Source organism: Peromyscus californicus, unplaced genomic scaffold, assembly GCF_007827085.1.
Source record: "Peromyscus californicus insignis strain IS unplaced genomic scaffold, ASM782708v3 Scaffold_20__1_contigs__length_68692818, whole genome shotgun sequence".
Lineage (NCBI taxonomy): Eukaryota > Metazoa > Chordata > Mammalia > Rodentia > Cricetidae > Peromyscus > Peromyscus californicus.
The window spans coordinates 64,361,224-64,388,600 of NW_026294503.1; the positions used below are offsets into that span (position 1 = coordinate 64,361,224).

Here is a 27,377-nt window from a genome sequence, read left to right on the forward strand (position 1 = left end):
ATCCCAGCATTCTGGATGTGGAAGCAAGATTAAAAGTTCAAGGTCATCCTCAGCCACACTGCACGTTTTGAGACTAACATTGGCTACATGAGACCCTATCTCACAACCAAAAATAAACAAAACCCAGACACACAAGTCCCCACTTCCAACTATGAGTCCCCAAAGTGGCCTTCTTTCCCATCCTACATGACCAGAGGACAAAGCTCCCACACACTACAAGGTTATTCCTGGTGACGTTGGCTGTCTTCCACCTGACTTCATGAATAGAAACCATCAACAAATATAGCTCTGAGAATCAAGGTCTAATGAATTACATAAGCTAAGGAGCTCTTGGCCTGGCGCCTTCCATTGTTTACAAAATATACCAGTTACAGGAAGCATATTTAAAAAATTTACCAGGTTCTTAGGTTAAATGTTCATTCTCCAAACTCTGTGTACACTAAAAGCATAATGCTAATAGGCCCAGCGCTCCAGGCTTAAGTTTTCCCTGCATTCTAATGATGGCTAACTCCGAGTGATCACCAAGACCATATTAAAGTACACTGGATGGGAACCTACTGTGTGGGTTAGCTGACTGTGGTCACACTCACTTCTCAAACCTGGACCTCCACAATAGCTCTTTCCCATTCATGTTGAAAGCCCTAGAAAAAATAATGTACCATTAAGAACACCACTGTTTTCCAAACAGAACAGCACATTCCAAATGTACATTGTATGTGTAGAATAATGTATGCAGCTACACACATATGCATGGGTACAACAGCCCACACAGGGCACATTGTATGTGTAGAATAATGTATGAGGCTATGCACACATGCATGGGTATAACAGCCCACACAGGGCACATTGTATGTGTAGAATAATGTATGAGGCTATGCACACATGCATGGGTATAACAGCCCACACAGGGCACATTGTATGTGTAGAATAATGTATGAGGCTATGCACACATGCATGGGTACAACAGCTGCTCCCATTTGTGGTTTCATTTTGTGCAGTTTCAATTCCCCAGTCAACCATGACCCAAAAATATCAAATGGAAAATCCCACAAATAAACAACTTAAAACCTAGGTTTTAAGGTGTGTCCTATTCTGAGTAAGCATGGTGACTTCTTCATGCCAATTGTGCTGTCCTCCCTGGAATAGGAATCGCTGCTCTGCCCATCTACACACATTATATACACTACTGCCTGTTAACCACTTAATGGTCAGACTGTCGTGGTATCAGTGCTTGTGTTCAGCTCTTACTTTACTAAATAATGACCTCAAGACACAAGGGAACAATTCTGATGCATCAAAGAAAAGCCGTAAAGTGCTTCCTTTAATTGCACAGGACATGTGGTACATGTCTATAATGCCAGCACTTGAGAGCCAGAGGCAAGATCTGTGAGTTCCAGGCCAGCTAAGGCTATATAGTGAGGACCTCCCTCCGCCCCCCAAGAAAAGGGGGGAGAAAGAAAAGAGCAAGTTGTTATGCTCCTGCCTGTCATTTGGGGCTGGCTAATAATTTAAGCATGAAGAAATGAAGAACCCCTTCTTTGCATTGGCACATTTTTAGTTCACAGCCAAAAATTACTTTCTTCTCTAGAAAATCAGCTGCACATCCTAATGGTAATAAAACTCAATGCTTTCTATTTCTACAAATGGTAAATTCATTCTTTCTCTTCTCTTTTCAGGCAATCTTACTATGCAGCCCTGGCTGGCCTGGGAATGAGAGATCCACCTGCCTCTGTTCATGACTACTGGAATTAAAGATGTGTGCCACCACACTCAACACAAATTCAGCCTTTTTCTTTGTTGAGACAGGGTCTCTCTACACAGCCTTGGCTGTCCTGTAATTAACTCTGTAGACCAGTCTGGCTTTGAACTTGCAGAGATCCATCTGCTTCTGCCTCTCGAGTGCTAGGATTAAAGGTGTTTACTACCAAGCCCAGATACAAATTCATCTAAAGGAGAAAAAGTTAAACACCCAGAAATAAACACATTGCTGCTGTTGAATCAAACCAGGTAGTGCACGGCCAGTTAAGTAAATATCACCAGGGAGCTGTGCATAGATTGAGATTGAAGGTTTGAAGATTCCCGTTAGCCTTGGTATGGTGGCTCAGGTCTAGTTACAGAACCTGGAATGCCAGGACAACAGGAGAGCCCCTAGTCCACACAGCAAATTCCAGGGATATATAGTGTGACACTACCTCAAAAATAAATAAAAACAAAAATTCTCAGATTTAACATCAAAGTTAAATGACATCAAAGTTGAAGTAGCTCTAGGCCAGTCTGGGCCACAGTGAGACATGGTCTAAAACAAGAAGTGAAGAGGAAGAGTGAGAAAGGGTTAGAAGCAAAGGAAAGGGCCCAGCCACTTCAAAGCACTGGATCCCTTTAATTACAAAGGCCCTTGATAGTCAGGCTGCTACACGCGGAGTGCTGCTGAGGCTGAAAGGGGGTGCATTCTCTTTGCTAGAATCAGAATTACTTTCATGGCTAAAGTCTCTTGGCTTAGCTCGAAACCTGAGCAACTGGCTGCCAACACCTGACACACCAAACCATTTCCTTTTTCATTAGCGGGCCATCAATTCCTGCATAGGGTAGTCTTGCCTTCACTAACGCTACACAATCCATTTACTTCCTCTACATTAGTGACTTCAAGTGCACCTTGGAGGGATGCTACAGAACGGCAAATGTGGAGCCAGGCCAATTTGAAGCTTGCAAAGACAGAAGAAAAGAGGTACCATCTAGGACAAAGTTAAAAAAAAAAAAGCCTAGCAGGCCTGTGTGTGTGACGAGGGAGTCTGGAGATGGGACCCATCTTCTTCTGTCAATTTGCTGAGGCAGATGGGCCCTGCTGTGAGAGCTGCCCCCTCCTGGGAAAAAAGCCAGTAGGTTGCCTCCTCTCTCCACTGTTACATATTAAGCCTGCAACTGTTTGCGCTCAATCTCAGCTACATTCTGTTCAGCAGCTTCAGAGTTCCGAGCGCAGGTGCCCTCAGTTAATCACCCCAGCTCACTCCAGAGTCACTTCCAGCAGTGAAGGATGTTCCAGGCAGCCAGCCAGCGGCAATTTTTTTCTTTAAATCTGCACCATTCTGATCCCTAAAGACTAGTTTAAAAAGTTTATTTTTTGTCTAAAATGCCTTCTTCAAACAAGAAGATAACAAATCTAGGACTTCAGTTTAGAAAAGTAGACTTAATAAAAAGGAGAAACAGTGCCCTACAGGTTCAGGTGGAAGTGGGGATGAACAACAGACTCTCAACACTTTCAGGGAGACATCTTCTGAAAGGCGCTGAAGCTTTCATTATCATCCTGGATAAGAAAATCAACATCACATTCATTTCGAAAAAAACTATTTATTTTTTCCACATCATATTCCAAAGACGTATCTTACAGATAACAGTTAGTATGAGTCAGAAGACATCCTAGGGAAGGAAGCCATTTGGACACTGGGAAAATGCTAACCAAAAAGCCAACATTCACATACCTGTGTCTGCTTCACAGGAAAGGCTCACCACCCAAAGTGCAAAGACAGAAGCAACTAGTTTTGCCATATGAAAGTGTTGACAGTCTTCCGAATTGTTAGCTGACTGTACACTGACTTTTAAAATAAAACAAGAGGGTCAGTCACCAGAATGAATTGAGCTTTAGATCAATCTGGCTCTGACCCCAATCAACTCCAGAAGCCCAGCCAGAAGCCGGCTAGAGACTGAGGTGCAGTATCGCAGGCTGCGGCCCTTTCTACAACGCAGACCTAATCAACCCAAATGAAAGTGAAGAACACTCAAGTCAGTGCCTCAGTCTACCCCACTGAGGGCTCCCTGCCACAGCTCAGGAGGACAGGGACTGGGCTCTGAGCAGGGGGGCCTCCTGCAACCTCTGTCCAGCTCTTTGTCCTATCCTGCAATCTCTTGTCGTGAGACAACCCAAGAAGTAGGATTTCTGTCATTGTCTAAGTGACACCAAAGGAAAGTCATTTTATGAGCAGTATTTGGCTTTAAGCCAAAGGGATAGCCCCCCTCCCCCCAAAGAGTCACAACCAGTATCTATTACCCTTCCACCCTGGTAACTAGTACAGGTGCTGCTAAGTCACCCGAGTGAGAGGAGCTGTATAGTAATAAACTCATGCGCAGTAAACTTTATTTAAAGCCTAGAGAAGGCTAAAGCACTGATTACACAGGAGGCTGAAGAACAGCAGTGTGTCCTGGGTCAGTAAATTCTGGACACTACAGAAACGGCTTCACTTGAGGTATGGAGCAGGGAAAAATTTGCCTTGTTGACCTAAGTTGGTGGCGGACTTGCTTTTGTTCCCAAATCTAAAAACAAAAACCAAAACAAAACAAAACCAATTAGAGAGACTGAATCAGAAGTATTCTACAGGGCTGGTGAGACGATGCCATGAGGAGGCAGGCTCTGTGTAAACACGGAGACTTGAGTGCCATTCCTGGTGCCCATATAAAGGTGGAAGAGAACCACCAACTCCATGGAGTTGCCCTCCACATGGATGCCATGGTACACACACCCACACACATATCATGCACATGCACACGAATATATATTTTTTTAAAAAAGTATTCTGTAAAAAATATTGAGTAAACAATTACAGTGTTACTTGATATAAAGAACTGAATATAGGAAACTTCCAGAGAGCCATTTAAAGGTGCTATTGATCACCCAATATGACGGATCACGGTGGATCGCTTCATTCAGCCTCTCTAGAAGTTTCCTTTAACGTCTAATTACTTCTAGTTCAATTATTCCTTTTACTTTTTTAGATAAGGCCTCACTATACAGCCTGGCTGGTCCTGGACTCATGGCAATTCTCCTGTGTCAGCCTCCTAAATGCTAGGATTATTGAGACTGCAGGCATATACATCACTGTGTCTAGCTTCAATAAACTACTGTTCCAAAACCTAAATGCCCGAGTTCAATTCCGAGGAACCACACAGCAGGAGAGAGTTGATTCCTACAGGGTACGCTCTGACCTCAGTATGCTGCTGTGACTCACACATGAGAGGACGGATGGGGACACACACACACACACACACACACACACACACACACACACACACACACACACTTCTGCATACCTGGGAGTGCTCTTGGAGAGGTTATACAATCTCTGTGACAGGGAACTTGATAAAGGAGTCTTGACAAGTTGGAATTCAGGAGTGGTCACAGGCCCCAACAAGCTCACTTATTTTTAAGAGAATGGGGAAAAAGAAAATGTCTGTCATGATGGATATTCACGTGACTACCTTCTACAGGTTGGACATCTAGCAGGTGCACAGGCCACTTCAGCCCTTGTTTTGTAACTCCTGAATCTTTTGAACTATGCAGGCAAATACTCAATGAACAGCTGACATCTACTTCTGATTCAGACCATTTTCAAGCACCAGACTTCATACATCTAATATCTGAACATTTGACTTCTACAGATATTAGAAGAAACAAGACACTTTCCTTAAAAAGAACTTTGAGTATGTCTATGTGGTGGGAATAAAATGATTCTACTCACATGAAATTGCCAGTGGCCACATAAATGGCAAATTTTGTCATATAAGAGTCAAAGGGAAGCCGGGCGGTGGTGGCGCACGCCTTTAATCCCAGCACTCGGGAGGCAGAGCCAGGCGGATCTCTGTGAGTTCGAGGCCAGCCTGGGCTACCAAGTGAGTTCCAGGAAAAGGCGCAAAGCTACACAGAGAAACCCTGTCTCGAAAAAACCAAAAAAAAAAAAAAAAAGAGTCAAAGGGGAAGCCAGGAAGATGGCCCATGAGCAAAGGCACTTGCCGCCAAACCTGATGATCTGGGTTCGATCCCTGGGACGCACAGAGTGAGAGGAAAGAACCAACTCCCTCAAGCTGTCCCCTGACCTCCACAAACGTACCACGGCATACGCACCCACAGACATAAAATAAAACGTAGTAACCATTTTCAAAAAAAAAAACTGATCAGTAAAACAAACCAACCAACCTAAAATGGGAATTAACCCTTAGGGTATACTCATCATGCTGGGTGAAGTACTATTTGTAACTATGAAACTGTTGGAATTTTCAAGGTAACTCTAAGGGTTGGTGGGGGTTGAGAAAGGGGTCTTGCGTAGCCCAGAATGGCCCTGAACTCAGGATGTAGCAGAGGACGACGACCTTGAACTCTGTCCTTCTGCCTTCACTTCCCAAGTGCTCACCACCACACCCAGCCCAGCACATCTGCAAACCGCTGGAGCAAACTAAGGGAAAGGGCCCACGGCCAAGGCCTGCAAAAGCAAGCCCGGTGCAGAACTGACCTTTAAGGTCTGGCGTCCGCGGTGTTGAGTTTCCATTGCCACGCTGGACGTCAATGTTCTCTTGTTCCACCATCATGAACTGATTCCAGTACTCCAGGGGCAGAGAAAGCAGGCGCTCCACCACCTATCAGGCATCAGAGTCAAGGCTTACTTCAGGTACTCCTCCTTACTATGTTTGAGACCTTCTCACTCTGCAGCCTAGGCTGGCCTACAACTTGAAATGTAGACCAGGCTGGCCTCAAACTTGTGGCAATCCTCCTGGCACCGCCTGCCAGTACATGTGCCCAGCACGCAAGGCTTATTTTTTTGTCATTATGTCATGTTAGGGCATTGCAAAAGCTCGTATTTTATGTATCTCTGCATATGTGTGTGCACGTGTGTACGTGTGTGTGCACAAGCACTTGCACCCCTACCTTGAGCTGACGCTTGATGTCCTGGAACATCGTCACTGGGTCTGGATTAGGCACAGTATGGGCAACTATGGTAGGGCCAAAGACTTTAGCTAGATTGGCAATGTCCATCTTAGTGTTCGGACTCTGAGCCACTCTAAACAAAGGAGTATATTGTTAAAACAAACGTATTATTCCCTTAATTATAAACTAAGTATAAATTCTGCAAGAGAACATTCACCGTCCACGTTTCCCAGAACCCACATTATCTCCTTGGGAAACCCTCTACCTCCCAAGACGAGCCCTGCGGTGCTGACCTCTGCAAGTGGATCATGAGGAAGGCCAGCGTGTCCCTGTTGGCCTGGGGCAGCTCACTGACAGCCTGGTACATGGCGGCTGTGCTGTTGTCCTCGTCTGCTATCTCTGTAATGACAAGAGCGCACTGAGAGGCCCCGACTCTTCCCCTTGACAGCGGCTTCCAGGTTATCGACCACAAGGCCCATCTATACACTGAGCTTCTGAAACTTCTGAGGAGGTTCATGACAGCATCGGACTCTAGTTTCATTACCAAGCGGGACACTGGCCAACAGTTCAATAGGAGAAGTCAGAACTTCCTAGAACTCACCACTGCCGTTAGAGAAAGCAGCTGGCGAGCCATTTGCTGGGAAGACACACCACCGCAGTGCGGACCATCCACAAGGAACTCAGTCACCTGACATGTAAGGGCCTACCAGACACCAGGTGCCATTTTAAACGCGAGGCTAAAGCAAAACAACACAGGCCTTGTCTCCTGGAATGAACACTCTGTTGAAGAGTGGTCAACAAACAACAACAAACCACGGGCCAGGCAGTGCCATGAGATGGGGGAGACAGGCAAGTAGGATGCTGGAAAGCAACGGGAGCCGCTACATCACACAAGGTGGTAGCTTTTGCTTAGTTTTTGAAACTGGGTCTCAGGTAGCCTAGTCTACTCAAACTCGCCACGCAGCCAAAGCTGGTCTCAATCCTGCCTCACCTCCCACATGTGGGATCACTGTCATCAAACCTGGCTTAGGAAAGGTGTTTCTGAAGAGAGGACCTGGCGGGGGGTGGTGGTAAAGGAGCAAACTACAAAGAGAAATAGGGGTAAACAGTTGGGGCTAAGACTATAATAAATATGAGGTGGGTGTATGCTAAGAAACCCAAGGCTTGGGGCTGAAGTGGTGGCTCAGTGGCTGAGCACTGGCTGCTCTTGCAGAGAACCTGGGTTCAGTTCCCAGCACCCACATGGTGGCTCCCAACTGTAACCCCAGTTCCAGGGGTTCCGACACCCTCTTGAGGCCTCCGTAGACACTGTGTGCATGTGGTGTACAGATACCTACATACATAAAAAATAAAATAAAAAGAAACCCAAGACTCCAGGGTTTGAAAAGAGGAAGGTATAAAGCAAAACGGCACTGGAGGCATAACCAGGAGCCAAGTCACAGAGGGTCTTTTCAGTCATGTTAAGGAGGAGTTCAGTCTAAAACTGATGGGGAAACTGGGCGGTGGTGGCGCACACCTTTAATCCCAGCACTCAAGAGGCAGAGGCAGGTGGATCTCTGTGAGTTCAAGGCCAGCCTGGTCTACAGAGTGAGTTCCAAGACAGCCAGGACTATACAGAGAGACCTTGTCTTGAAAAACCAAAAAAATAGGATAAAATAAAATAAAAATGATGGATCGATGACAAAAGGGACATCAACTACCTTAGAGTGTAAGAGGAGCACTCCAGCTCCTGTATAGGATTATCGTGTGACAGGCCCGTGCCAGCTCCCCTATAAAGACTATCTTGTAGAGGACACAAGCAGGTACAGGACAATCTGTTAGCAGGTTCTTAGCATATTCCAGAGACAGTTAAGTACCATGACTTGTGATAAATATCAAATTTAAGGTGTATTTACAAGGCTAGACAAGATTTGTTATGGAAAAGAAAGGCATCAAAGATGGTTCTGATTTCAAAAGGACAACCTAAAACTTGACCAAACAACAAACTTTGTTAAGTCCTACTTAGTTTAGTTCTTCCCTTAGTTTATGGACATGGGTGCTTTGTCTACACAGCAGTCTGAGTACTACATTGCATGTAGTACCCAAAGAGGCCCGAAGAGGGCGTCAGATCCCCATGGACTGGAGTTAAGTGGTATGACCCAGCCATCATATGGATGCTGAGATCAAAGCCAGGTTCTCTAGAAGGGCAGTCAGTGCTCAGCCACTGAGCCATCTCTTGGCCCCTCTATACAGCTAAAGGAAGAACAAGGCGTGATGAGCAGTGTGTCCAGTTACTCACCCACCAACTATGTGAGTACCCACTACATTTCAGACACTGTATTGGGCAGCAGGAAAGTACTAAATGTGAACAAAGTTCAAGTCTGGAATCACAGTCAAGTATTAAGTTCTGACCTTACCTGCTGCCTCCATAAAAGCTTTGCTTAGCCAAAAGGTCAGAAGGGGTTCTTTGAGGTTTCGAAGGAAGTCTTTCAGGAGGCTACAGATGGCATGGATATCGTCCACTTTGCTGAGGAGAGGTACAGTTTTGACTTTGAGGAATTTCTCTTTCAGCTCTTTTACTGTCCGGTCACAACCTGAGATCCTGTATAAGCCTGCCTATTATAAAGACAACAGTTAGGAACTCCCAAACTACTAACACAAATAACAAGCTCACCCTGCTGGAGTCACTCTTACCTCAGTCAGGCCTCGCTGCTCAATCTCATTCACACAGCTGACAACAATAGCAGGGATCATTGGTGAAGTCTGGGACACAAAATCTGCCAGCATTCCCTGGGGAAAAAGGCTCTTTATTATTTACACCACTGAGACCAAGAGAGGAAGACCGCGTGCAAAGAACTGCCATTAAACACAAGGAAATTAATTCAGCTTTTGATATCATTTCTATTCTCAAAGTACATGTTAAAACAGTCTTGGGGCTGTCTTAGTTAGGATTTCTATTGTTGTGAAGAGACACCATGACCACAGCAATTCTTACAAAGGAAAACAGTTCACTGAAATGGTGGGTTACAGTTTCAGAGGTTCCGTCCATTACCATCATGGTGGGGAGCATGGCAGCGTGCAGACAGACATGGTGCTGACTACATCTTGATATGTAGTCTGTCTTACTGGGTGTGGCTTGAGCACATATGAGACCTCAAAGCCCGCCTCCACAGTGACACATTTCCTCCAACAAAACCACACCTACTCCAACAAGGCCACACCTCCTAATAGTGCCACTCCCTTTGGGGGGCATTTTCTTTCAAACAACCACAGGGGCTGCGAGATGAACAGGTACTGTCTTCCAGAGGACCTGAGTTCACGTCCCAGCACCCCCACACCAGGTGGCACACAACCACTCATAACTCCAGTTCCAGGGCGATCTGACATCTCTGGCCTCCAGAGGTACCTGAACTCATGTGTACATACCCCAACATACATAGTTTAAATGATAATAAAATAAATAAAAATCTTGTAGGGATGAAGTGTGGCTTGGTTAGCAGAGTGCAGGCCTAGCATGCATGAGGCCTTGGTTCTGGTCCCTACCAATTCATATCCATTGGACGTGGTGGCTCACGCCCGTTATCCCGGCACTCTAGAGACAGGAGCAGGAGGACCAGAGTCTCAAGGTCATCCTGAGCTACACCGTAAGTTTGAGGCCGTTCTCAGCTACGAGAGACCCTGTCCAGAAAACAAAGAGTCTCGGTCACTTTTCCCACCCTTATGCTGTTATTGATCTATACAAACTACACTTTCTCATGAGCAAGTAATAACGCCACCAACTATAAGTACTTCCTTTTCGGGGCTGGAGAGCTGGCTCAGTGGTTAAGAACACTGGCTGTTCTTCCAGAGGTCCTGAGTTCATTTCCCAGCAACCACATGGTGGCTCACAACCATCTGTAATGAGATCTGGTGCCCTCTTCTGTCATGAAGGCATACATGCTGTATACATAATAAACAAATAAATCTTTAAAAAAAAAAAAAGTATTTCCTTTTCTTTTACTTAAAGACAAGAGAAAGCAAGCAATGAAGAGATTATAGCAATAGGCTGGGTGTGGTGGCAGAGACTCTAATCCAGCAGAGGCAGGCAGATCTGAGTTCCAGGCCAGACTGGTCTATAAAAGAGAGTTCCAGGACAGTCAGGTCTACACAGAGAAATTCTGTCTAGAAAAACCAAAAGTGCACTGATACGAATTCTTCAAATACTTTTTAGATTTATTTTATGTGTGAGTATTTTGCCTTCATTCAAGTATGTGCACCATGTGCATGCAGTACCCTCAAAGGCCAGAAGAGGGAACTGGATTCCCCTGGAACTAGAATTACAGACAATTCTTGTGGGTGCCAGGAATCCAATCTGAGTCCTCTGGAAGATCAGCCTGTGCCCTTAACCACTGAGTCATCTCTCCAGTCCCCTGATAAGAACAACATTTACTAAGAAAAACTTGGGTTTAGGCCCTATGCATTCATAACAAAGTGACAGAGCCATGTTTAGTCACAGAAACCTGCATTTGTTAGTAACTGAGCAAGGCAGGCACACTTGGGGGCAAACTCCTGTATCAGTTAGATGCACATTAAAGTCCCTTTTCTTTACTACTGTAGCAGTTAGATGCACATTAAAGTCCCTTTTCTTTACTCCTGTATCAGTTAGATGCACATTAAAGTCCCTTTTCTTTACTCCTGTATCAGTTAGATGCACATTAAAGTCCCTTTTCTTTACTCCTGTAGCAGTTAGATGCACATTAAAGTCCCCTTTTCTTTTGTTTTCAGCTAAACCTTTACAGCGCAAACCAAGCATGTCCAGAGGCATTTCCACCACTTTAGTGCCCCCCCAAATTAGTTTTATTGTTTTTAATTATGTGTTTGTATGCATGTATCTGTGTGTAGGTATGCCAGAGGCATCAGAGCCTCTGAAACTGGGGTACAGGCAGTTGTGAGCTCTTAATCATGCTTTAATCTTTTACATAAGTGCATCATGACTTTGAATAAAGCACACCCCCAAAAATGTGTCTTCTATCCTTTCTCCTTAAACAAAGCATGCTCAGGAATGTACTTAACTCAGGGTGCTTTCGGGATGAGCTGACCCCAAGGTGAATATGTATAGACTCCCTAAATAAAACCTCCATTTTCCTTTGTTCAGGGAAAACCCGATCCCAGTAGTGGCCTGGCCTGCTACAGGTAACGAGTCTCTTCCCACTCCTATCTTGGCTGGGCCGACTTTAGCTTTATACTCACTATATCCAGTTCCATGTCAACATCTAAAGCCAGACAGAGAAGTTGGTGGTTACCTTATGTGAGGATGGAATTTGACTACGGTCTCAAAAGCTACTGTATGAGAATTACATGCAGGGGAAAAAAGCAGCCTGGGAAACTTCTAAAGAGGAGAAGATGATAGGCTTACATTTGGAATGAGCACAGACAGGACTTCCAGAGTTAACATGGATAATACACAAACTGTATCTTGGCAGGGAACAGGTTTGACCTCGGGCCAGTCTCAAACATTCTTTCTAGTGTTAAGGAATTTCATAGTGGGGCTGGAGATGGCTGAAGTTATAAGTCCTCTTGCAGAGGACCCGAGTTCAGTTCCCAGCACATATGTCACACGGCTCACAAATGCCTGTAACTCTAGCTGGAGAGGCTTCAGTACTCGAGGACACAACCAAACATATACATCATAATATAATAGATCTTTAAAAATAATCCTGTAGCACATATGTTCTTACATACTATAATATGTTACAGTTTAAAACATTTAAGTCACACATACGCTGCCTAATATCTATGCTGACAATAAATGTCCGAATGCTAAAACTCTGCAAGGACACTTTCACCAAAACTGTGGTTTTGGGCTGGAGAGATGGCTCAGTGGTTAAGAGCACTGGCTGTTCTTCCAGAGGACCTGAGTTCAATTCCCAGCACCCACATGGCAGCTTACAACTGTCTGTAACTCCAGTTCCAGGGGATCTGACACCCTCACACAGACGTACATGCAGGCAAAACACAAATGGATATAAAATAAAAAATAAATTAAAAAAAAAAACAAAACTGTGGTTTGTCATTGTAGACTGGATCTAAATAAACTGATAATTTTTCAAAAATAAAACAAGCCAAGCAGACTGGCGCACATCTTTGATCCCAGCACTCTGGAGGCAGAGACAGACAGATCTCTGAATTCAAGACTAACCTGGTCTACAGAGGAGTTCCAGGACAGTCAGGGCTACATAGAGAAACCCTGTCTGGAAAACCCAAAAGATAAAGAAAGAAAATAAGAACTAAGGATGAGACTGGAGAACTGATTAAACAAGAATGGCTGTGAGTTCACAATTGTAGAGTTAAGTAGTAGGAACCAGGGGTTAGCTATGAGAATGTCTACTGTGCGTGTGTGCAGTCTTCCTAGGAGAGGGGGGAGGAGGAAGGAGGGGGGAAGGAGAAGGAAGGAGGAGGGAGGAGAAAGAAATGGGAGGAGGAGGAGGAGAAAAGATGAAGGGAAGGGAGGAAGAGAAGGGAGGAAGGAGGAGAGAAAGAGAGGAAGGAGGAGGGAGGAAGGAGGAGGGAAAGAGAGGAAGGAGGAGGGAGGAAGGAGGAGGGAAAGAGAGGAAGGAGGAGGGAGGAAGGAGGAGGGAAAGAGAGGAAGGAGGAGGGAGGAAGGAGGAGGGAAGGAGGAGGGAAGAGGGACTTTATGTAAAAAGGTTATTAAACAGAGTAACCCAAACAAGATTCTGCCACAGGTCGACATTTTACCATTTCTATTCATTTTTCATGAAGGGAAGTTTTATTTGATATCAATAATTTTAAAATAAAAATTAATTAACTATGTCTTTGAAAGACTAAAGAATGAACAAAAGATGGCTGGCTCCCATTGAGTCTCACCTCTCCAATCTTAACCGGAGTTCCCACCAGGGGAGAAATGCAGGGAAGGGGACATCGGTCCCGACACTCTGGGTGGGAGACCAAACGACAGTCTCGACACTTCAGAGACAGCTTGCCAAATTTGATCCGCTTTCCACATGGAACACAAGATTCGGGCTTAATAACCTGAAGATAAAACAGGGCAGAAGCAATAGAATGATATGAATTAATGTCAACCACATGCATTAAGCACACAGTACGTACAAAACAACTTTTTAGGCCATTACACATTTTAATGTAATCCCCACAAAAAAAAAAACAAAAAAAACCCAGGCCTTGTTTGCTTCATTTTAAGTGGATATGCTGGGCAGAGTGGCACATGCCTTTAATTCCAGTACCTAGGAGACAAAGCAGGTGGATCTCTGTGAGCTCAAAGCCAACCAGAGCTACAAAATGAAACCTTCTCTTCAGGTAGGGTGGGTTCTTGTGAGCCCTTCCTCCACCCATGCTGCTGGAGGGGAAAAGTCATTTTTCTCTGGAGGTATGGCCGCTGGGAAGTTGCTCATGTTCCAATGCATAAATCCTCACATTCATGCACATACTGGAAGCACTAATTAGACTCAGTTAGTTATTAAAAAAATAAAATTAAAAAAAGGACATGAAGTTGAGAACGGGGCATGTTGAGGGTAGACCAGGAGTTTCGGGGGGTAGTAGAGGGGCTGAACATGATCAAAATACATTTCACGAATGTCTAAAATTCTCAAAGAATAAACAATGTCATTCTGTTAAAAGGCAGCTAATAGCCGGGCAGCAGTGGCATATGCCTTTAATCCAGCACTCAGGAGGCAGAGCCAGGCAGATCTCTGTGAGGCCAGCCTGGTCTACAGAGTGAGATCCAGGACAGGCGCCAAAACTACACAGAGAAACCCTGTCTCAAAAACCAAAAAAAAACAAAACAAAACAAAAAAGAGCAGCTAATAATAAGTATTGACATGACATAGAGACACTGAAACTCTTCTATATCATTGATAGGAATGTAAAATATAATAGGAATGTAAAATACACATAAGGGAAAAGTCTGGAAAATCCTCAGGAAATTAAGCATAGTTACTGTATGACCCAGTGATTCCACTTTAGGTATACATATCCAAGAGAAATGAAAATGGCCAACATAAACGTGGGCACATATGCATTATTCTTTTTTTTGGTTTTTCGAAACAGGGTTTCTCTGTGTAGCTTTGGAGCCTGTCCTGGAACTCACTCTGTAGCCCAGGCTGGCCTCAAACTCACAGAGATCCACCTGCCTCTGCCTCTCGAGTGCTGGGATTAAAGGCATGCACCACCACCGCCCGGCGCAACATTCTTTCTAGCAGCTGAAAATGGAAAACCCTAAATGTCTATTCCCTGATAAACAGATAAATACGTGGCATATGCTTTCCACAGAGTGGAACATCATTCCTCAAATAAAAAGAAATGAAACACACAGGCTCCAGCATAGCTGAGTAAATGAAAGAAGCCAGACACAAAGGCATGCATATCATACGTACATGAAATGTCTTAAAACAGACAAATCCATAGACATGAGTGGTGTGGATGGTGGTGGCCTCTGGCTACTGGATGTTGATGTAGCACAGCATGGTGGGGGAAATTCTATTAGGTATAGGGTTTCATTTTTGGGTGGTGAAAATGTTCTAAAGTTGACAATGGTGACAGATATCCAATTCTATGAATATACTAAATGTCATTGGATTTAAATGGATGAAGCCAGGCAATGGTGGCTCACACCTGCAATTCCAGCGTGCAAGTTGCCAGTGGAGCTGGAGAGACAACTCAGTGATTATTGTTCTTGCAAAGGACCCAAGTTCAATTCCCAGCACCCACATTGGGTAGCTTACAATTGCTTTTAACTCTAGCTCCAAAAGAGCTGATACCCGACATTAAGGTCACCAATATCATGCAAGGTAACTTTCTGGGAATAAAAATAATGTGTAATGTCTTGATTAGGATGTGAGTCACATGAGCTATATGTTTGGCAAATTCGATGAAAAGTACCCTTAAAAATCTGTATATTAGTCAGGTAGTGGTAGTGCATGCCTTTAATCCTAGCACTCTCGGGGAGGCAGGGGGATTTCTGTGAGTTTAAGGCCAGCCTGGTATATAGAGCTAGTCCTAGGACAGCTAGAGTTACACAGAGAAACCCTGCCTTGAAATGCAAAAAAAAAAAAAAAAAAAAAAACCTGTATATTGGGGGCCAGCAAGATGGCTCAGTGGGTAAAGGTACCTGGCATGCCTGATGGCCTGAGTTCAGTCTCCAGGACTCATATGATGGAAGAAAACCAACCATGGCATATGCATGTCCCCCACCCCCTGCAATGCACACAGAAAATAAATAATTTCTTTTAATAAAAATCAGTGTATTTAGCCAGATGATGGTGGTGCACACCTTTAATCCCAGCACTCATGAGGCAGAGCCAGGCGGATCTCTGTGAGTTTGAGGTCAACCTGGTCTACAGAGCGAGATCCAGGACAGCCAGAGCTACACAGAGAAACTCTGTCTTGAAAACAAACAAGCTCAATAAAAAGAAACAGTGCCCCTGCTGCCTCCAGATACAAAGACAGACAGAGTGGTGGTGAGGGGCTGTTATCCCGCACTCGGGACGTTAAAGAGGAGGAACGATGGAGTTAGAGGCCAACCTGGGCTACCAAGAAAGAGCCTGTTCCAAAAACAAACTAACTGCCTCAAAGAAAATGAAGCCCTCCCGGACTTACCGTCTTTGAGACAAAGTCATGGAGGCGTATGCCTCCGGTATTCTGAGGGGTCCCTGAATTGTCTGTCTCAGTTCTTGGCTCCACTGGCCTGCTGTTCAGAGCGGAGTCACTGTTCACAGGCTGTAAAGGACCTAGAAAACAATCAAATTTAAATTTCTGTCCTAAAAATTTTCACCCTTCTGGATTTTAATCCCATTTTTATTTTAATTTTACTTTTCCCTTTTTAACTTTGCTTTTAATATAACTAGTAGTAGTGAACACACACACACACAGTTTCCAGGAAAAGCTCCAATTCTCCACTAGTGGTACATGCAGACTGACTAGCCACCCAGAAGTAAAGGACAGCACAAACACACCAGGACAGCAGCAAGCAGCTAGTAGAATCTCCCCACGACAGCTCACCTTGTCTCAAGAGGCTTCTAAGAAACCCACTCTCAATTTCAACCAGTGTTTTCATTTATTTATATTTGGTTTTGGTAGCCAAGGCTGGCCTCAAACACATGCTTGATCTTCCTGTCTCAGAACCTGGGTGGTTCTTTCAGACATGAGACACCACCCCTGGCTTTTCTTTCCTCCTTTCTTTCCTTCTTTTTAATTTTCTTCTTTTTTTTAGGTTTTATTAGTTATGTGTGTGAGTGTCTGCCTGAATGGGTCTGTGTGCCACATTTGTGTAGAGCCCAACGAGGCCAGGAAGGGATGTCAGATTCCCTGGGTCTGGAGTCACAGATAGTGTGAGCCACCATGTGGGTGCTGGGAACCAAACCTGCATCCTCTGCAGGAGCAGTTAGTGCTAAGCCATCTCACCAGCCCCCCTTCTGTTTTTTGGTCTCACCAGGTATCCACGGGCTGACCTTGAACTCACTATGAAGACTAGGCTGCCCTTCACTATGAAGACTAGATTGATTCCAATCTACCTATGCTTCCAAGTGATCAGATTATAGCTGTGTGCCTCCACAGCCAGCTCTGCAGAGACAATGACGACATTTAGCCATAAATCCATCAGACCTGATTTCCCCCGACTCCTGGTCCAAGACGGCAATGTCTCAATAGTAGACACAGCTTCAATGGGTCCGCCGTCACTTGGAACAGTCACGGTAGTTTTTGCAACTATGGACTCATTTGCCTGAAACAGAGCCATAAAGAAAGACAGACATACTAACTTTGTTTCTATACAAGTGTTTTCCAGTAGCTAAAAATTCCCAAATCCGGAGTTAAGACTTATACTCTGGTCCTAAGCCTTTAAGTCAAAATCTCATACAGTGTCGGGAGATACACACAGTGAAATACAATCAAACCTATAGCTGATAGTTCTGATTTTTTTTCTTGTTTGTTTTGAGATAGGATCTTTCTATGTAGCCCTGGCTGTTCTGAACTATGTTAGACCAGGCTGGCCCCAGCTTCACTACCTCCAGAGTGCTAAGATTAAAGGTGTGCGCCACTGATAGTTCTTAATCAACACCCACTCACATGGACAATAGAGGATCTTACTACATAGAAAAACACTCAAACTTCTCTCAAAATAACACTGCAGTAATATTGACTGCCACTTTGCTGTGCAGAGCCACTAACCCCTGGTGCATTTAGGACCCCAGTTCTCTGGCTGACTCCTCTTACCTGGTCTACTGTGGAGCCAATGGAACAGGTTTTTTTTATAGGCCCAGGAGGGCCGTCGATGAACTGTCGGCTGTTGGAGCGCTAGAGAGGGAGTAAAGACCGAAACTATAGTGTCAAGTAGAACTGAAGCCCAGAGAACACAACAATCCTATCAGCAACTACACGCACGTCCTAAGAAGCAGGGCTACATAAATAATGTGCTCTTTCTTGTGGCCTGTTTGTTAAACAAACACAAAAATGCTTTCAGTGCTATAGAAAAGAGACGAGCTCTGGAGACAGCATCAGAAAAGAAGAACCATAATCCTATCTAAGGACATGAAGTCTTTGGAAACACATCAAATACCCTAAGCACGTCAGCCCAGATAGAGCTCCATATCCCATTCTACACACACTGCATCTGGAGCTTATAGTAGGTACAAAAGTCCTGCATAAAAATTCACATGACAACTCAAAACAAACTCAAATATATTCTTTCCTACGATATGGAGATGTAGCCCAGACCCGTGAACTAAAGTAGAATCCTGCCCTCAGTCACTGCTTCAAGTGACATCACTCTGGCCCCTGGAGGACTGGAGAGATGCTCAGTGGGGAAAGGTGCTCACTGTGTAAGACTGATGGTCTCAGTCAATTCCCAGAACCTACAGTGGCTGGGAAAGAACCAATTCTTATGCACTGAGGTATGCATGTGACTGTACTCACATGGCCATCTCTCCCCCCCCCCACAATAATAGTAATAAATACAATTTTTAAATCAAAAAAGTATTGCCCCAGTAGCACTAATCCATTTGTGTTTTGTGCTTGTTTGTTTTGAAACAGGGTCTCTCTATGTAGCCCTGGCTGTCCTGAAACTTGCTCTGTAGACCAGGTTAGGCTCCAATCACAGAGATCCACCTGACCCTGCCTCCCAAGTGCTGGGATTAAAAGTGTGCATCACCACAGCTCACCTATATTTTGTGTTTTTTGTTTAACGATGTCTAGAGATGTGTCAGAAATACAGTTTTGTATCCAAATTTCCCAAAAAGAAAAACTATTACTAATGGGATTTTTTGTTTGGTTGGTTTTTCTCTTAAATTTTTTTTTTTTATATTATGTGTATGAGTAGCCTGCATGTATATGTGAACACCGCATGTATGACTGATGCCCAAGGAGGCTATAAGAGGCATTGGATCTCCTGAAACTAGAGTGACATACATTTGTGAGTCACCACCTGGGAATACCATCCAGGTCATCTACACAAGCAGTAAGTGCTCTTAACAGCAAGCCATCTCTCCAGCCCTGCTTTTGTTTTGTTTGTTTGTTTGTAATAGGATATTACAATGTAGTTCAACCTGGTCTCAAACTTGATAAATAGCCCAGGCTGGCCTCAAATTCATGATCTTCCTGACTCAACCTCCTTAGTGTTAGGATCACAACTGTGGGACAAGATGCCAGGAAAGAAAAAAATTGTTTTGGTTTTTGGAGATATGGTTTCTCTGTGTAGCCCTGGCTGTCCTGGAACTTACTCTGTAGACTAGGCTGGCCTTGAACTCAGAGATCCGCCTGCCTCTGCCTCCCAAGTGCTGGGATTAAAAGGCATGTGCCACCACGCGCAGTGAGAACTCTTATTTTATAAACGGTAAAACATCTGAGCCTAATGGCCTAAATTTATAATCCCAACCACTTGGATGGTTGAGGCAGAAGGATCACAAATTTAAGGCTTTCCTACACAGTAAGTTAAGGACATCCTGGGTGACAAGTGACTAGAGAGAGAGCATTTGCCAAGTGTGCATGGGACTGTGGGTTCAAGCACCACCCAGGGAGGGGCAAGGAGAACATATACATACCCTCTTTTCTCGTTTCTTCATTTTGAAATTCTTCACCAAAGAAGAATCCCAGTCCTGTTGACAATTAGACCATGTTAATCTCTTTGGTTAGGTTGATCATAAATCCTGCGCAAATAAATTTACAGCAAACAAGTCAGACTACCTAACTTAAAACCCCAGGAGAGAGAAATTAAGACAGTCTTTGAAGTTTGCTCCAAAGCTCCAGTTAGCAGGCTTCCTTCAAATATTGAAGCAACAGTAATAGAATCAGGAACCAATGCCACAGAGACAGGGAAAGGTTAGAGAATCAACCGCTGTCGTGATTATTTCAGCTGCCTGGTCCTTTATTCCTGATTATTTCTCTAATTAGTTTTAGAACTTAGAGAATTTAAGACACTGTACAGACCATGTCAGATGTAACTCTTGCCCTAAGTGACTGCTACAGTCTGATCGGATATTCCATCCAACAGTCCCACTTAAGTTAGTTCACGGTTTTTAACCCTCAATATCTCTCTTTCCTGATCCTAAAAAGTGGTTTACCTTTGAATTCTATGCTTTTTACTACAGACTAGTTTCACTTCCGTTATTATAACCACTGGCATTCATTTTCCTATCTGCCCGTGCTTCCCTTACTCCTGGTTACCCCTACAAACACAGTACCTAGAAACAGCATATACAACAAACAGGAGGGCAACATGAACTGAACTTCCCCAATTCATGTTCAAATAATTTAGCTACTGGTTGATCAGCCCCAATTATAACAGCTATCACAGTAGAGGTTTTCCTCGAAACTCACCTGATATGTTTGATTATATACCCCAGACCTACTCTATATAATTCTTTATTTCAAAAGGTGGCTTCCTAATATTTATATCCTTAAAATGGACATTTGCTTCTCTGGTTAAACACTGACTATGAGCAAAAACACTCCTAGGAATGTAGTAAGTATTTGCTACTTGCTTTGCCATCAAAAACCAAACACTAACAACGTCCTGTGCTTTGGTTTGTTTGCTGGGTTTCAGACTCCCACAGAAATGATGAACTGCCAGCGGACTACCAGTCTCCTGAGCATTAAAGACTAAAATATCAGTAGGTATATGAAACATTACCATTTATACAGAAATTTCACAGTTCTGCTATCGACAAAAGCAAGGTAACGAATTAGATGTGGGCAACCATTGCTTAATAAAAGAATAATACACTGCCCAGAAATTTAAATTCCCATCCTTCTGGCTCAAGTCCTTCTATGAAGGATGGCTAAGCTTCCCTCAAGAAGCAGACTAATTGGGAAATAAAGTACAAATCTACTCACTGCAGCAGCAGCAGCAGCAGCAGCAAATAAACCTAACCTGGGTCTACACAGCAAGCTCCAGGACAGCTTACAACTACATAGTGAGATCCTATCTCAAAAATTAAAAATAAAACACCCTGCCTGGTCAATCTTGCTGATTTTTACCCCTAGCTAGGGCTTTAACAAGTTAAGACATAATCAATTACTAGAGGTGCCTCCCAGAGACCCTTCAGATAAACTCGACTTCACAGCAAATCCTGAATTTTACATTCTTACTTCCAGAAAATAAATATTTAAGTCAGTATCTTATAGCTTTGGTGGATTTATATTTTAAATTGCTAGCTCAGAATCTGTAACAAATCAACAATGAAAGAGTCGTAAAGGATAGCCAAGGACAGGAGCAGAGACGCTCTTACAGGGCAGGTTAACAAAAGCAGATAACTCCAGAGATCAAATGTTTATTACCAGTGATTCATCAGTCTTGTCAAAGCTGATATCTGATAAAATGGAACCAGATTCATCAATGGTTGACAGTCTGGATTAAAAACAATAACACAATGTTAGACACAGAACACCATAAAACAGAAAAGCCACCAGTACCCTGAGAAGTCCCACTGGTCAGATAACATGAGCAAGTTCACAGACACGCACAAGCTGCAGTCCTCGCTGCAGGGAGCTGCTCTCCATGGTTTCCACAGAGTGCTGTGCGTGCAGAACAGCACAGTGGCGTCAGCAGCAAGTGAGGATTACAGTCAGAGCTATGGCAGGTTTCTTGCTGTACTACAAGGAAGCAGGCTGAGGTTCAATTCGATTCCAATCAAGTCTGACACTTCCTACAGTGAATATTACCCAGCACTGGGCTTTAGGTTTGATATTTTTGTCTGAGACAAGGCCTCTAGACCAGGCTGAACTTCCTATGTAACTGGAGATGATCTTCAACTTCTGACTCTCCTGCCCCCACATCCCAAACACTGAGATTACAGATGTGTACCGCCATGCCCAGTTTACAAAGCGCTGGGAACTGAAGCATACTAGGCAAGTTCTCTACTATCTGAGCTACATCCCCAGACCCCAGCACTGACTTTTTAAGACATTAAGCCTAAGCTGAATATAGCAGTCCATGCAGATAATTGTAGCACTTGAGAGGCACAAACTCAGGAGTTCAAGGCCAGCCTGGGATATGAAAGACCCTACCTCAAAAAATAGGAGGGGCTGGGGGGGGGGGCTGTGAGAAATGATGGCTCAGTGATTAAGAGCTCACACTACCTACAACATGCAGCTTATAGTCTTTTACAGCTCTCATTCCAGGGCATCCACTATCCTCTTCTGGTTTACATGGGTATCCCTGCACACATGGCTTATCCTCACACACACATACACATAATTCTTTTAATCTTTATAAAAAAAAAAGAAAGAAAGAAAAGAAATCAAGTTCACATATCTTCTTAGTTCTAAAGATCCCACCTGAGCTGGGCATAGTGGCATGACAGCTTTAACCCCAGCACTCAGGAGGTTAAAGTAGAGCTCTATGAATTCAAGGGCAGCCTGATATAAACAAGAAATTCAGGCCAGTCGGGGCTACACCCTAAGACCCCACCTCACCAAACCAAACAAGATTCCCCATGGACCAATCAGCCAACAAAACAAACAATCCTAAGAGTGTAAGCCTTTTCCTACTTACTGTACTGGGTGGGAGCATTACACTCAAAGCCTGGCTGAGACTATTTTAGCGACACTATGGAACCCAAATGATTGTCTGGTCTTAGCTCCCAGCAGCTGCAGAGCTCTCTGGAGAGTAAACACTGTGAGTACTGCTGAACTGACACGTTCACCTCTGGGGTCTTTGCGATGGACAGGATTAGTTATTGATGTGTAATTTAACACCACCATCCAAACTATACCCACGGTGAAACAACAGCCTAAGGAAAGCTTAAAAATAATGAAAGCGAGCGGGCGGGGGCAGGCCTGTGCCCCTCCCTCCCACCGCCCACCCCGAAGGCTCTTCTGCTTTGTTCAGCACATGCCCCAGAAGCAGTACACTTAAGAGGTCAGATAACGGGACTTGTGACAGCCGGGCTGCTGTGATCAGATGACAACAGATGCAGTTCCCCCACCTATTGTTCCCAGGGTTGCCACTGGATGCTTGGCCTCGGTTGAGGAAAGCTAGAGCTGATTTTTGCTCCTCGCTTAGCTGGATGCTGCCAGATGTGTCACACATGAGTATGTCTCGAATCAGCTGAATCTGTTGTTCCTACAGACAAAGCAGAGGAGACATCGTAACTAGCCAGGGAAGGAAGCTTCACCTCAAATTTATGGGCTAGACAGAAGACATTAAAATACAACATTATGCAAATGGGCCTTCAGGAAGGCATTACAACAAGAGAATATTAATTCACATCAAGCTCAGGCTGTGGCTGGTTTCTGATGAGTAAAATCAACTCCGTATAGAATAGGGGGTCTCTGCTATGAGATTTTTAGATCTCACTGCTAATCCAAGAGGAGAGTGGCATAGAATGAGAGTTCCAAAACAGATTTCACATAGCAAAAATACTTCAAGTATTGTTTTTATCAGAACAGTTATTGGCTTCTTTTATGGATCAAAGCAGTCACATGTTTTTCAAATGATGAAACAAAATACATAAAATAAATACAAAGCTGTAATGCAGACAATTTGGGCTTACTGAGGCATCTAACACGAGTTAAGATGGATTAGTCCCCTCAAGTAAAGTTCTTTGCACCAAGACGCATCTTGTCACATCAAAATAACATATATACCAGTCACACTGTTCAACTCACTAAATATGTCTAGCCCTTTACCAGGAGCTAGAGAGAAGTGATGAAGCATTAGCATTGCTTTGGCTGTATTGATGACAGCAGGCCAGTGCCACCAACTCATAAAAGGAGAGCAATATTCTTGGTATTTAGAATAAACAATATAGCCTGCACATGGTGGTATATACCTCTAAACCCAGTGTTCAGGGAGCAGAGGCAGGAGGATCATCCTTGAATTTCAGGCCATCAGGGATTATACAGCAGAATCCTGTCTCAAAAGATACCCACGCACCCCTGCAGGATAGCAAATAAATTATGATACATAACTATTCTAGAATTTCATTATTATTCTCTCTCACTTTCTTTTATTTCAGAGCTGAGGACCAAACCCAGGGCCTTGCATTTGCTAGGCAAGCGCTCTACCACTGAGCTAAATCCCCAACCCACTTTAATTCTTATAAAAAAAAAAATATTGGAGTGCTGGAACCCAGAACCTTGTGCATGCCAGGCAAGAATTTTACCAACTGCACTACATCCTTGGCCATTTTGTTTTAACTCTCATTTGAAATCTGTCTAGTGAAAACCAGTTTCAAGTCTAAAGGGAAAAATAAGTATTAATTTCAAACTTAAAAAAACAGAGGCCAAGAGCTGGAGAGATGGCTCAGAGGTTCAGAGCACTGGCTGTCCAGGAGACCTGGGTTCAATTCCCAGCACCCCCATGGCAGCTCACAACTGTCTGTAACTCCATCTCCAGTGGATCTGACACTCACACAGACATACCTGCTGACAAAATACAAACGCACCTAAAATAAAAGTAAATGATTCATTTAAAAAAAAAAAAGAAACACACACACAAAAAAAAAAAAATTAAAAAAAACAGAGGCCACAGGTTACAGTTTCATCTCTAATCACAGGCAAGATGGCAAACGACTTTCAGTTGTTTACATAAGGGGGAACTGGGTATATCTGGTAAATAGAAACATTATCAACACTGTCTTCCCAGGCCATCACCAGTCTAACACGCAAAGCAATACACACCAGCTTTGCACATTCAGCCTCAGCACGCTGTCTCCTCTTGATCTCTACATCTACTTGGTTACGAGCATGCTTCAGCTTGACGTCCAGAGCGCTACGGCCAGTCTCTGCTTTCAACAATAGATCTTTGAATTTCTCCAGCTCCTGGTTGGTTCTTTGACATTTCTTCCGGAAATCCTCGAAGTCCTTCACAACCTGGATGAATTCAACTGAGGACAGGTAAAAACTTAATAATCCAACCAGCAAAAATACAACTGCTCAAATCAACAGGCCTACAGTTAGGTTCACCCCAAATATAAAGTCGTGCTGGACTAGTCAAACAGCTGAAAAGGACCAGGGACAAACCCTGTTTCGTCACTTTGGACGAGAACTTAGTGGGAAGCAATCCCTGATTCAATAGGCTACACACCTGGGGCTTCACCAGGGCATCTGCTATGGAGTATGTAACTCATTAGTCACCTGGCGCCAGATGTCACCAATGCTGAAAGCTCCTGAACAGAAGGCAATCAAAGAGGGGTACCTTTGGGGCAGCTGTCACACACCAGGACAGTCACATAAAACAAAAACCAGCCTCCTTTACAGTCATACATTGCTGAACCTGAGTTAAACAGCAAATTCAGGTATCACTGCTACAATATGCTCTAGTAGATACAGATAAATATTACAGGTATCTAAGGCCTGTAATTCTATTCAGTGATAATTATACAAATATTGACCAGAAAGTAAAGAGCCAATTGCTTTTGCTGTTTAACAATGCCCTGAGGGGAAGTAAATACTCCAGTGTAAAAGCAGAAATGATGACACTGGCTCTTGGAAAGTCACTGGAAGCAGAACGGGGACTCTGTTCAAACGTGTGCAGAGAGGGCAGACTCACTCCCAAGCAGCACGGAGCTCATTTCCACCCCTTGCTGGTGGTGACAACTGCTCTACAACGCGCACCAGGGCCTTCAGTTCCTGAGCTGACCTCAACTGTCCCCAAGCATCGGTCTCCACCCACATCATATGGGTCTCTTTATTGCTGGTCAAACCCTGTTTACAGGCGAAACTAAGCCACATTCACCTAAAGCCAGCAGATTTTTAGTTAGGGAAGGCACTTTCCTATACAAATTTAAACAATATACAAAAATATACAACATGCAAGCAATTTTAATCTGACTAAACTTCCAACTTGGTATACCAATTCATTCAAAAGAAACCCAGTCAGCCGGGCGGTGGTGGTGCACATCTTTAATCCCAGCACTTGGGAGGCAGGGGCAAGTGGAACTCTGTGAGTCTGAGGCCAGCCTGGTCTACAGAGGGAGTTCTAGGACAGCCAGGGCTACACAGAGAAAAATCCTGGGGGACGGGGTGGGGCGGGGAGGGAGATTGAGTCATAAGGGAACTTATGTCAGTAGCAGACTAATTTTAGCAAAATAGGACAGTATGAAAGTTATCTTAGGCAAAGAAAATGTCAAGAATCAAATACTAGGACTAGAGAGATGGCTCAGCAGTTAAGAGCACTGGCTGCTCTTCCAGAGGACTCGGGTTCAATTCCCAGCACTCATACAGCAGCTCACAACTGTCTGTAACTCCAGTTGCAGGGGATCCAACACCCTCACACAGACATGCATACAGGCAAAATATCAATGCACTAAAATATTTAAAAAATACAATAAATCAAAGCCAGGTATGGTAGTACACACCTTTAGTTCCAGTACTTGGGAACTAAAGGCAGAGGCAGGCAGATCTCTGTAAGTTCAAGGCCAGCCTGGTCTATATAGTGAGTTCCAGGACAGCCAGAACTTAGGAGGCTGAGGCAGGAAGAACAGAACTTTAGGCAAGCCTGGGACAGTCAGTGAACTGGAGGCCAGCATGTCTGGGAGCAGTAAGAACAGAGATGTATGAGGCAGCTTTGTGCTTGTAGTCAGGAATCTGAGGCAAGAGGATTGCCATGACTTCAATTATCTGGGCTACAGTATGAGACCCACCCTCTTAAAAAAGTAAAACAAAAAAGCAACATGCTTGGAAATCCAGATTTTTCCCAGTTCATGGAATAAATAAGAAACTGGTAATTAATACCAAGTATTCTATGAAAAGAGCCCCTTGGTAAACAAGCAAGCAAGCAAGCAAGCTAGCTGGGTAAAGTTCACTTAAAAACATGATGAATGGGACTGGAGAGATAGTTCAGTAGTTAAGAGCACTGGCTGCTCTTCCAGAGGACTCAGGTTCAAATCCCAGCAACCACATGGGCAGCTCACAACTGTCTGTAATTCCAGTTCCAGGGGATCTAGCACACTCACACAGATATATATGCAAGCAAAGCACCAATGCACATAAAATAAAAATAATTATTAAAAACAAAAACAAAAAACCACGATGGATGGCTCAGTGGTAAAGAAGGCCTGAGCTAGTTTCCAGCACCATGTCAGGCAGCTTACAACCACCAGTACCTGCTGCTCCAGAGACGCCTATGCCCTCTCTGGCATCCACGGGTACCCACATACACAGGTTTGTTGTTTTGTTTTGTTTTTTGTTTTTTTAAGAGTAATATAGAGGGAAAGAGAGATGGCTCAGGAGTTAAGAGCACTGATTGATGTTCCAGAGG

At 44.0% G+C, this 27,377-nt stretch overlaps 1 protein-coding gene across 4 annotated transcripts in view; it reads right to left on the reverse strand.

The window, feature by feature from the left end:
* Positions 1–3,325: 3,325 nt before the first annotated feature.
* Racgap1 (Rac GTPase activating protein 1) overlaps positions 3,326–27,377 on the reverse strand; it is a 32,498-nt gene continuing 8,446 nt past the window's right edge. For 2 of the 4 annotated variants that reach the window (XM_052748935.1, XM_052748934.1), the window contains exons 3-17: positions 24,797–24,988; positions 23,101–23,237; positions 21,452–21,521; positions 19,717–19,770; positions 17,894–17,974; positions 17,285–17,402; positions 16,280–16,410; positions 13,532–13,696; positions 9,362–9,457; positions 9,085–9,283; positions 6,982–7,087; positions 6,689–6,821; positions 6,276–6,399; positions 5,080–5,185; positions 3,326–4,305 (exon numbers count right to left, since the gene is read on the reverse strand). In XM_052748935.1, coding sequence (XP_052604895.1) covers positions 4,230–4,305; positions 5,080–5,185; positions 6,276–6,399; positions 6,689–6,821; positions 6,982–7,087; positions 9,085–9,283; positions 9,362–9,457; positions 13,532–13,696; positions 16,280–16,410; positions 17,285–17,402; positions 17,894–17,974; positions 19,717–19,770; positions 21,452–21,521; positions 23,101–23,237; positions 24,797–24,988 — 1,788 coding nt within the window. In that variant the 3' untranslated portion in view covers positions 3,326–4,229. Of the gene's footprint in view, positions 4,306–5,079; positions 5,186–6,275; positions 6,400–6,688; positions 6,822–6,981; positions 7,088–9,084; positions 9,284–9,361; positions 9,458–13,531; positions 13,697–16,279; positions 16,411–17,284; positions 17,403–17,893; positions 17,975–19,716; positions 19,771–21,451; positions 21,522–23,100; positions 23,238–24,796; positions 25,003–27,377 lie in introns of all 4 variants that reach the window. The other 2 variants (XM_052748933.1, XM_052748932.1) reach the window with 1 other exon arrangement.